This window comes from Stegastes partitus, unplaced genomic scaffold (genome assembly GCF_000690725.1).
Source record: "Stegastes partitus isolate 25-593 unplaced genomic scaffold, Stegastes_partitus-1.0.2 Scaffold253, whole genome shotgun sequence".
NCBI lineage: Eukaryota > Metazoa > Chordata > Actinopteri > Pomacentridae > Stegastes > Stegastes partitus.
The window spans coordinates 290402-302163 of NW_007577984.1; the positions used below are offsets into that span (position 1 = coordinate 290402).

Here is an 11762-nt window from a genome sequence, read left to right on the forward strand (position 1 = left end):
TAGTGAAAATGTTGCAACAGAAACATGGCTGAAGAAGTTTTATCACACCGATGAAGGCTACTGTGTTAATATTTTCTGGCATTTCTTTTTGCTTGCATTAGCTGATCGCCTGTTGAGTAAAAATGATCAGAAAGTCTCACTTGGTCTTATACTCCTCGTCAGACTTGGAGCGGTTTTTGCGAGCAGCTCTTTGTTTCTCCTCGAGCCTCTTCTTCTCCTCGCTGGCCACGTCTGTTCAAGAGATACCGTCGATGAGTTTCACGTTTCAGTGCCAGGGTTTATTTATTTTTATTTTCAGCTCGAGTGAATTATTAACAGCCACTACCGATGTCGCCGTTCTCCATGGCTCGTATGTCGGGTCTGAGCCTGCAGTCGGTCTGAGGGATGACTCCCTCCATCTCCTTGTGCAGCTCGTTCAGCTGCATCGCAAAGGACGTGAAGCTGTACATCTGCAGTTGCACGAAAAAAAATCATTTTGTAAGTCGAAGTAATAGTTTTACGCTCCACTAAAGGTCTATAATGTGCATTAATGAGTGGGACCTGGGCAGAGTTTGCAGGTCTGGGTGCGATTCTCCACAGCAGCTGGCTGCCTGGAATCACCTCCACAGTGTCTGCAGCTGGAGAAGAAGGAACCTCCTCCTGATCCTCACTGGAACCCTGAACACCACCACAGGCAACAACGACACAAAGTGTTGATTGTAAATGTTAGTCAAGGCCTGATTTGAATATCCTGTTAGACTTTGTTTTCTTTCATTCGCATCACCGACACGATGACTCATGACAGTAAACAGACGGTAACTCGTACCGCTTTGCTGCCTTTCTTCTCCTCTGACCCTTTCTTGTCGCTTTTCTTGTGCGCCTCAAACGCAGCCGGATCAACAACATGCAGACACTCCGTCCACTTCCCATAGAGAGCACACAGCTTCTTTTTGCTATAAAAAAAAAACACACAAACATCCATCAGGCACAAACACGAGTAATGATTTCACTCAGCTCTATCCTCAACTGATAAAAACCTCCTGACTAACAAAAGCTCTATGAGTCAAAATAAGCACTTTCATGTGTGAGAGATTTCTGCAAATTTCACTCGAATGGAACATAATCAGCTAAAAAAAAAAAAGAAGAAGAAAAAAGAAGCCAAAAAGCCAGTTTCATGCTGAGTAAACAGACCGTCTCATCTTTTTCTGCTTGTTATCTCTTGTTGCTAAATAACTTCTCTCAAAGTCATCCTGTGGGTTGTGTGTTTGTCCATCTCCTCGCGTGTTTGCGTATCTGGCGGCGCATATTCAGTCGTGTGCTCGTGCTCACGCTCACTAGTCGTGCCCAGTCATTTAAGCTGAGTCATTGGCTCTGCTCGCCCTCTCGGTTTAATTGAACCATCTGCTCCTCTTTGTTTTTGCTGTTTGCTGTTTTTAGCTGCCCTTCGCCGCATTAATGTCTCTTGACTTTCATTTTGCACCGATGCCCCGATCCATCACGAGGCGATTATCGCCACAATGAATTATTAACTGTGTGAATTGTCAATAATTCATTGCATTCGTTTGCATGATTATTTGATTTAGTAATGTCACACTCAAACTTAGAAATGTTCCTACCCGGGGGGCTGCCACTTTACTTTCTAGGTCCTGATTTAAGCAGCTTATTGAATCACATCTGCTCTAAAATACGGCTGAAGGAGAATCTATGATTTGGAAACCATCAGGCAGATAAATTAGCTGTTTGACACATTCACACTGAAGGAAACTAATCTTTCCAGACACTCGCAGCGTTTTCTGGTGTTACAATATGCAAAAAAAAGTCTGTGATGAATAATCCAATGTGCGAAGGTGTGATTTCTGAATGGAAGGATACAAGAGTTGCTTCTTCTTCTCACCATTCTAAGACTAGAATAATGAGAAGTCTCATTACTTCAAAGAGCTTTTTTCTTTTCTTTCCTGAACGTCACACTGTACCTCTTATCCAGAATGTAGCCTTCAACTTTGTGCAATTCTTTTCCAAAAAGGCCACATGGTTTAAAATTCAGGCAGCATCTTTCGCCAGTTCTGGTTGAAAAGAGAGAAAAACAGCATATTATCCTTTCACTCTCTGCTGGCTGAGTCATAAAACTTCCTCAATCGCTCAGTCGAACTTCCTCAAAACATTTTCCTCAACGATATCAGGCTTTTTGGATTTGATAACTACCCGAAACTTTAGTCTAGAATATTTATAGTGTTTTCGAAGATTTAACAGGTAAAAAATGTCATTTGTTCTTTTATATGGACGTATTTAATTTGACTCAATGAAATGAAAAATGTGTGAAAAGGACCTGCATCACTGTTGGATGCCTCCTGTAATCAATTAAGTTTATATTCATGTCACTCAACCTTTGACCTTAACATGTCATCACTTCATTATTTTATTCTATTAGATATTTTAGATCATTAGAACTTATGCTCAGGCCAAACTGTGATCACAATAACCTTCACTTTATCCTCAAGTCCAAGTTAATGCTTGTGCCAAATTTGAAGAAACACCCGTCAGGTTTTCAAGAGACACTGCGTTCATGAGGAAGAGACGAACAAACAACCTGAAAACATAATGCCTCCGGGCTCGGCTGACGGCTGTCATGGAGACACAAACAGGAATTAGTTGTTAATAGTAGGTTCCTCTGGCTGCCCAGCTCAGAGTAAACTGTTTAAATGTGAGATGGCTCTACCATCTCCCCAAAATGATACATAAGACTGCTTTAAAAAAAAAATTAAATTATTTGGAACTGATGATGAGTTTCCATCTCACAAAAGAGAAAGCTCTACTGCAACTTCCTTTGAAAGCTAATGACAGTGATTTGCATTTAGCTTTGGAAATGCTGCTCTCTACAAGCCAAAACTAAAATGCAGCAGAGCTCTTTGTAGTCTGTGATTTGATTTTAATTAACAGTTCAGTCAGTCAAAGACAATAAGCTGTTAATTTAATTATGACACAGGACATGCATACATAACAATGTGTTTCATTTTATTAATCACATTTGTTTTTAATTTAGACGCGTATCTCGTCCATATTATAGTGACGAATAAACGGCTAACTAATACATTCAGAAATCTTGTTATGGAGGTTTTTGTTGCATGTTTTAACAACCGTACATTAGATTTGCTTCAAACTTGGCAGGTGTATTGCTGGGTACCAAAGGAAATAGAGTCTCCGATTTGAAGCAGATTGGATGAATTGGGCCCATCTTTGGAGCGTTTGTCATATTCTGATGGCGAACGCTTCACCAGTGCAAAAACGTTCTAACTGTGAGTCGTTTTCCGTTCTTACCTGTGGTTGATCACCTCCATATTTCCATACTGCTCAATCCACAGCTGACCCACGATGATGTTGTGAACGCAGCATGTGGGATTTGTCCATGTGTAGGCTTCGTTGTGCCTGAAGACAAAGCAATAGTTTAAGGGAAATGCTCCAGGACCTGTCATACAGAAGCTACAGTTGGATGCAGATGCAGCGAGAAGCTCTTACTTGGGCAGCTCCAGTGTGATGATGCCTTTTGGCTCAGCTTCAACACTTTTGCCCCAGAACTTTAGCTTGGGGTAGATAGACCCATGGAACACAAAGTCTTGCTTCAGACCCTCAGCATGGAAGGCGCTGACGGGAGGATGGTGGCTCACCTGCTCCGATATGAGCCTGAAGCCCAGATCCTCTCTGGGATGAAAGAGGAAACAGCAAGCACCAGCTGTTAGAGGACGGATAAGGATGCAGCTGTGCATCTTTGTTCAGCTAATGTATATATACAGCTGAAGTATCGGAATTTCTAAATCAACAAAATGTGTCCCAGAATTCCCATAATCAGTGCTGTATAATCCCACCTACCTGACCAGTTCATAGGTTTCTCCCAGCAGAGGGTTGAAGGGTTTTCCTGTCCGCTCCCACTGAGAGGCCACAGCGGACACTGCAAACGCTGCCACACACTTCCAACAGCAGATCAACATTTTAAATGACACACTGAAATAAATCACTCCAAATTCAAAGCAAAGCTAAAGTCCAGTTAAACTACATCAACGTTTGGGGAAGTTTAGGGTGATTTGCACATAATATCTTTCGGATGTTACAGAGGATCCCACCTTCATCCTCTCAATGGAGTCTGAGGAGGCGTTAGCCTGGTGAATGAGGTACGTGTGCTCCATATACTCTGTCAGACGCTGCAAGAAGCTGAGTGGTTCGTTGAAAATCACTGGCATTGTGATCTTGGAGAGCTCCTGAAAGAGACACGAGGATGAAATGATGGATAAGGTTCTATTTTCAAAGAGAAACTACAGTCCTCTAAGAGTGAAATATTCACGTTGAGTGTTTAAAAGGTTTAAGGGATTTTGGGTTGACAAAAGCATCTATCAAATGAATATAAACACACGTATTGTTTTATTTGCAGTTTTCCTCTTTCATTTTTTGAGTCTTGTTGTGCTCCTCAGCATTTCTTGGCAAACGAATAATGTCATGTGATGATGTCCCATTCTCTTAAGATCATCGAAGGAATTTGTAAACTGATCAGCCACAACATTAAACCAGGTGTCTCATATTGTGTAGGTCCACCTCACGTTGCCACAATGCCTCTGACGTGTTAGGGCATGGACATGGGTTCAGGGTGTGGGGCAGCAGATCCTTTGGGTCCTGTGGGTTGGTTGAGCAGGACCTTAGTGGATTGATTTGTTCTGGCGCATCCCCTAGATACTCAGTCAGATTGGGACTTGGGGGGGTTTGGACATCAGTCAAAGTTTAGGTCTGTTTGTCGTGTTCCAGAGCATTTTTTGTGGTGTGGCAGTGACACTATCCTGCTGGGGAAGGCTGCTGCAACAGTGTTTAGGTGGTTGGGATGTGTCAAAGTTGGTTTCTGAGCAGAACCTTGCAGTGTACCAAGATGATCAATGTTTTTAATAGCGGGGTTGATCGGTGTATCCTCCCTGAGCAGGACAATGCACCCGGCCCCACTGCATTATACTCAGGAATGGCTCGAGGAACAAGACAAAGAGCTCCAAGTGTTGACTCAACCCCAAAACTCCCCAAATTCCGATTTGATTGAGCATTTGTGGAATGTGCCGGACCAAGACATGTAAGACCTTAACCTACAACCCTACAGAACCCAGAGGATCCAACATCCCAGTTCCAGACACCACAAAAGTCCTCCAGAGATCCAGTGTCCACAGCTTGGATCAGAGCTGTTTCGGAGGCACAAGGTGGTTTGATTGTTGCAAGAGCCATACAGGCATTGGCAGAACTAATTTCACTTAAAACCAAGGTTGTCAATCTCATTGTGGCACGTGAGGAGAAGCTACGGGATTGCCAAAGTCAGTAGGATCTACCCTCAGGCCGTGATGATTGTTTTTCTTCCAAAATTACAGAATCAGTCCAAAAAAGATTATAGAATCGAGGCAGTGGACTGAAAGACTGCTACCCGTAATCCAGGACTAAGGAACATTATGCTCACCATTCCAATGCAGTTCCTCAGGATACTCCAAATGCTGAAGTCATTTCTTGAAAACATTGGTGCAGGTAAGCTGGTCCTAAAATAACACACACACACGCACACACACATAATAACATGCAATTATGTGTTCTATATGGTGCGTGTGATGCATTTACTTTGTGCTAGCGCTTGAAAAATAGACACATTTCATTAGAGTAAATGTACCAGACATGTAATAGCTGCGGGCGGCACATCAGGTGAATATGGTCAACAAAAGCCTGTAATGGATTATGTGACATAGAGGAACAAAGCCCAGACGGGCAAACAATGCCAGCAGCAAAGGTGGTCAGCAGCCTCGGAATCATCCATCAGGTGCACTCACTTCTTTTAATCTGAGCAGATACGGAGGACTGGTCGGGTCAAACTATCTAAAAAGCTCCACAGCTTGGAGTTTGAATAGTGCGTTTAAAAGCAAAGGAATATAATAATACAATGTGAAAAAGCTAGAGGTTAACATTATGATTGTATTTAAAATCTATCCAAACTAAACTCTAAAGCTGCCTAAATGATCAGTCAACACGGGATCATACTGCAAACTGATTATAACATTACACTGTGACCTTATCAATATTTAACAGTTCCAGCACAGAGCTCAGTCCTTTCAATACAACTCTTTCTCGTGCCGCTACCAAGCTGGCCCCGACTCTAAATTATTCACACTATGAACTGGGAAGCCTTGAGGGAGAAGATAAAAACGAAAAGATCACGAAGAAAGCAGAACTTTCAGCGGAGGTTGTAAAATGTCTTCAGCTAAGTAACAAGACAAAAAGCAGGAGAAATGCAACAACAACAAACTGACAAGAGGAGAAAAGCCCCTCTGCTGCCTTGGGTCATGTTCTGATGCGAGATAAAAAGCTGAGGGAAGGGGTCATCGGTCCATTTAGGAAACTGTGGGGACACTGTGCAACCGCTGACCTATGCCGTGTTATCCCATTGGGTTGAGTCTCATCCTTGTCGCCATGGTGATCCTCCTGCAACATGCTGGTGGGGCTGCTGCACGGGCTGCTTAGCATGACAGAGCCTTCGTCCTCCTCGTCCTCCTCACAGGAATGGCTGGCCACCGTCTCAAAGCCGCTCAGGGAGAGTTCAGATTCGGATTCTGGCGGAGACGAATACATTCAGCGTGACCACGAGATGGTTTAAAGGCCGAGAACGTCAACCGTGAATGAGCCGAATAAAACCCAGCATTTTACGGTTCGATGGAATGTCCAGCATCCTTTAATCAGCACAATCAATCAGGTGATGTTGGCAGATGCATCAGTGTCTGTGTATAAGTCAGCCAACAGTGGAAGGAGCAAGAAATTGCAGTTTCAAAATATGCCTGAGAATATTTCTAAAAAGTTTGTTTACCAGAAAGAACTTTATATCTTCGGCAACATTACTTGCACTCAAGCATTTACTTCATTCTGCTTATAGCGTGTAAAATAAATACATGGATACATTCCGCTTTTTTGCTCAATTTATGAATAGAATTGTTGGGATTGTGAACAAAAGCTACACTGACAAACCAGCCGGGCCGATATTATAGGTGTTTAGGTCAATAAATAAGACGAACTGTGAGGACCCAAATGTCAAAATCAGCCCGAGGTCATTTGGAAACAATGTTGTCATGACTTTGTCTAATAAAGAACCCCGACGAGTTCGATTTTAAACAGAAAAACGTCCCAATTAGGACGTACCTTGGTCATAGTTCTTGTTCTGTACGAAGACCGTTTATGCTCTGTGATCATTTTGTCTGCAAAGATATTATTGTCACATTTTTTAAAACCCTAAATTACACCACGTCAAAAGGCCAGCCTGGCTCTAACTGGCAGAACTGAAGTACAGAATAACAACAAATTAGTCACTAAACATCCATTGTCAGGTTAGGTGAGATAAACAGTTTAATTTTATTGTGTCTCTTTAACTGGTATTAAATATGTACACTGATTCTATTGACCTATTAAGAATATATAAAAAAATATTTATAAATTTTTAATTCATAATTAGAATTTGATTGTGAGCTTCTATATCAATTAAAAAAAATGTTAATTAATAACTGATTAATGCAGATTAATTTAAAAGTTCACAGCTATTTTGATAAATACTTAATCAGTCTTGAGCTATTTTATTATTTTTTCTTTCCTCCTCTTTGACAGTGACCTGAATATCTCTGAGTTGTGGACAAAACAAGACGTCATCTTGGGCTTTAGGAAACACAAAGTAACATCTTGTTCCATTTTCTAACAAAAAAAAAAGGATTAATCAAGAAAGTAATCAACTGACAGTGAAAACGATGGTAAATTGCAGCTCTACTCAACAACAGTGAAGGTACATCTCCCATGCAGACCTGAACTAGTGTTTCAATTTATCAACTTGTGACATATCTCTGTTCCTTTTTATGTAAAAAAAAAACAAAGCGGGTTGCATAAGGTGTCAGGTGTGGAATTAGATAAAACATTTCAACAAACTCAAAACAAGTGCAAACAAGCTTCCTTTTTGAAAAACCATCAAGCATCATCAGGCCCGTTTTAAAAAAAAAAAAAAAGTTTCAACATCATTTCAACATCATGCAGGTTTTATATTTTTCACACCAAAAGCACTCATTCATGTGACAAGTCTGTTTTTTTTTGTCCCCCCCCCCCAAACACAACCAGGCAACACGTGAGTCTCGAGGAGCGGCAAAACATACCAAAGACAATCAGTGGCGGGAAAAAGTATTCCGGTGTCCTACAGGTGAAGGACAGAGCAGTGAGCGCGAAGTTTTTTGTTTTTTTTTTCTTTGTCACAGAATCTCCTGTGCGTCCCGAAAGCGTGTTTGATAACTTGTCAACTCACCAGACACGGCGTCGTGGAACTCATCCTCGCTGAGGGCACTGCGCGGTGAAGATCCCTTGACGACGGATTGCTCAAGTTCGTGGTGCTCCGTGGCCAGAGTCTGCAGCGCTTCCGAGAGGATCTTATTCTTCTCTACCTCCTGCTCCAATTTCACACTGCGCACCTGAGCTCGCCGCACACACGACAAACACACACACACACACACACAAACACACACAAAAGGAAACAGACTAATCACTCACGGAAACACAAACCAACATTCAATAACCACTGACACGAGGTGCGTCGAGCGCTCTACCGAAAATTTTTATTCCAGCTTTCACTCCAACGCAGAAGACAAACGCGTGTGACTGTCAGACAGTCTGTGATGGCAGCAGATAAACAGCATGTTGACTGACTGATCCTCCCCTCTGCTCTGTCCTCTCATTATCAGACCCACGGAGAGAGGCAGAGATGGAGCTGAGAGGGAAGAGCCATGTTTATCTGTAATGGAGGACAGCTGCCTTGACGCCGGCGTCTCAAATGGCCTGCCGGAGAACATGATTCCCGCCGAGGAGAGGGGATCAAATGACGGGTAATGGACTCAAATATAAACCATTAGCTGAACCTTTCTTTCACACAAAACATGAGTGTTGATGACGTGAAGGGTAGGCTCATTATTCAGCAAAATAAAAAACATCTTGACAATTCTAGAGACCACAGATGAGATCAGGTGTTTTTACTGTGGAAAACAAAAGAGCTGATGAGAACCTATCATCCACTAGTCAGGGTGAAGTGGGGATAAAGTGCCGCGTAATGACAGACTGCAGATCTCTTTCCGTCGATGCACTACGCTGAACTTTAAAGAGGAAATCCCTGCTGCTGACCTCTCCGCAGGTGCTGCTAAAGTGCAAACCGGGAGCTGCGGGAGTGATTCAGTATCTTTCCTTTGCAGGGTGAATGAGCGCAGGCCCTGCAGCTTCATTCAGACTGTGAAGCATCATGTGCACGCTGAGCTATACTGTACATGTTTGAATTGTTCCCATTGAAAGCGGGCTCATTCACGGCGAGCTGTGAGATTCTGCAAGCCTTTTATCATGCGCTCTGCCTCTGCACATCAGCCAGTTCAAAAAGGCTGTGCAGCTGAGCGACGGAGGCCCCGGTCCAGGTGTAAATCCTGAAAGGACCGGACTGCCTGTTAGGCGCACAACATTCACACAAGTTTTTTTTTTTGGCAGATTCACCAGCAGCAAACGTCTCCTCTAAAGATCCCACAGGAATTCGATTTCATTCTTTGAGAAACCAAGCTGTGTTAGTCAGCACGAGTAAGAAGAGGGAAAAAAAACAACAACATCATGACTGGGAGAGATTTCTTTCCCACAACTTGTGATTTTAATAATTCAGGGTTTGGTCGTCAATATTTTTTTTTCCATGCCATTGTTCATGTTTTGCAGAAAATTTTACGGATAAAAGAATTGAATCTTTGCATTATCATGTGAAGGCAAACATGCTTTGATTTACCTGCAACTCAAGTGTGTATTCATCACAGCAGTGCATCAGAACCAAGCAGCACCACAACTCATCAGGAGCGAGTAGACTGATTCTCATTCTGATGTTTTGATACAAATCTGGTCCAACAAAGTGAATTCACACTGTGATAGGGATTACTGCCAAATAAAAATGAACAATCTCACTCTTGGCTCTGGACTGCTGCCAAACTACATTTTGCTTTACTGCATGTAAAACAGGGACTGGTGGATGCATTCGTTTACATATTTCGTAAATCATATGCATCGTCAGTGGAAACTGTTTTAAATTCAGCCCCAGCAGAAACCAGATTTCATCTCATTCACATTGTTTATGAGTGACTGTCCCTAAATTTCAAATAATAATCTCTTGAATCTCTACATATCTCTCAGCTTCCAGTTATTAAACACACAACCACGTCATCCATTATAGAGCCAGCACATGCATACATGCACAGATCATTAAAATGCACTGTTAAAGTGACACTAAGCCTTAATGGTGGGAGATGTGACTACATGCACAGATAATAAGAAACGGATAATACTGTTTTCTCACACTCTTTATATTGTGTTGGGTACCCCTTAAAAACGTCTGTAACAGGTCACAGCATCGCAAAGAAACGAGCAGGACTGATTTATGTAGTGGTACTGACTTTTGGAGCAGCATGGTTTTAGGGGATGTTAATCCACCAGTTTCATCCAGAATGAGACAATTAAATTAATTTTCATGACATTTAGTGCTGCCAAGAATCCTGCTGATTTTGGGACTCCGCTGACTTTTTTTCCTCCCTCTGGCACATCTATCTTGTCCAAAAACTTTGGTATGAAACCAAATATCTGCAAAATGATTGACATTTCCTTCAGTCTCACTGGGTCTGTGTGTGCTGGTAGCATTCTAATACAATCAGCTTCCAGCACTATACCTGCTCAACAGAGATGTGCTGGCTTTTTATTTATTTATTTTTTAATACAAGCACCCACCTGACTTGTTAAGCGAGCCAAAGATATGCAATAAAGCTGGAGTAAGCAGTATTCTTTGGGTGCGAATTCCGTACTAAACTTTCTATGTATTGTAATTCAAGTGGTCTGAGAGGAAACTTCTGCAGTGTTACATGGCGGTGCAATAGAACAAACTTTCAGTCAGAGGAGCAGGGTTTAAATCTTAATAGTGACATTGAGATTGACAGGTTTAAGCGCAAACAGAGAAAAGAGCTACAGGACGAGGGCTGTATTTTCAAATTCTGTTGTTCTTTTTGTCTTTTCCAGATTTCTGCTGTCTGCAGCTTTAACCAACACCAAAACTCACTCCGACCTGCAAACCCCTGTCGTCTTAAGCCCCTCCCACCTGACAAGTACAGTGCTGCACACTTAATGTCATACCGCTTTATAGAATATCCCGTTTATAATCATAAAAAATTGATCAAAGTCCCGAATCATTTCCAATATAACCTACAGTAAAACAACCCATTTATTGCCATAGAATAATGTCGTCATTTTTCGTCTTCACAAAATTCACTCAAATTGATTCCAGTAATAACTTTTGTCTGTTTAAAGTCATGGCGTGGCAGATTATCACACTCCGGTCAGCTGCGGAAGGCAATGTGTTTGTTTGTCAATAACCTGCTCACCTGAGATCTGCTTTACTGAGTTATTCACACACTGTCTGACATTAATTAGGGCACATCAAACGATGGCATTGTTGCGGAGTGTGTCGTCACTTATAACTGAACTGCTCAGCTAGTTAGAAGTCATCTTGAGCTATAAAGGCGAAAGTATTCTGTGAGAGACCCACAGGTGTGATCTCGTTCGTTAGAGGAAAGATATTTCTTTGTAAATATGTTTATTGATCATAGGTAGGGCTGCAAGGTGGCGCAGTTAGTAGCATCGTTGCCTCGCAGCAAGAAGGTTGCTGTTTTGCGTCCTGGTGGGGGCACTGGGATCTTTCTGAG

At 42.1% G+C, this 11762-nt stretch overlaps 1 protein-coding gene across 2 annotated transcripts in view; it reads right to left on the bottom strand.

The window, feature by feature from the left end:
* Positions 1 to 11762, bottom strand: part of osbpl1a (oxysterol binding protein-like 1A) — a 31494-nt gene that overhangs the window by 2330 nt on the left and 17402 nt on the right. For both annotated transcript variants that reach the window (XM_008281972.1, XM_008281971.1), the window contains exons 16-27: positions 8309 to 8471; positions 6407 to 6590; positions 5453 to 5528; positions 4095 to 4229; positions 3844 to 3941; positions 3493 to 3675; positions 3295 to 3402; positions 1953 to 2042; positions 806 to 932; positions 541 to 657; positions 326 to 449; positions 141 to 231 (exon numbers count right to left, since the gene is read on the bottom strand). In XM_008281972.1, the coding sequence (XP_008280194.1) occupies positions 141 to 231; positions 326 to 449; positions 541 to 657; positions 806 to 932; positions 1953 to 2042; positions 3295 to 3402; positions 3493 to 3675; positions 3844 to 3941; positions 4095 to 4229; positions 5453 to 5528; positions 6407 to 6590; positions 8309 to 8471 (1496 nt within the window). The remainder of the gene's footprint in view (positions 1 to 140; positions 232 to 325; positions 450 to 540; positions 658 to 805; positions 933 to 1952; positions 2043 to 3294; positions 3403 to 3492; positions 3676 to 3843; positions 3942 to 4094; positions 4230 to 5452; positions 5529 to 6406; positions 6591 to 8308; positions 8472 to 11762) is intronic.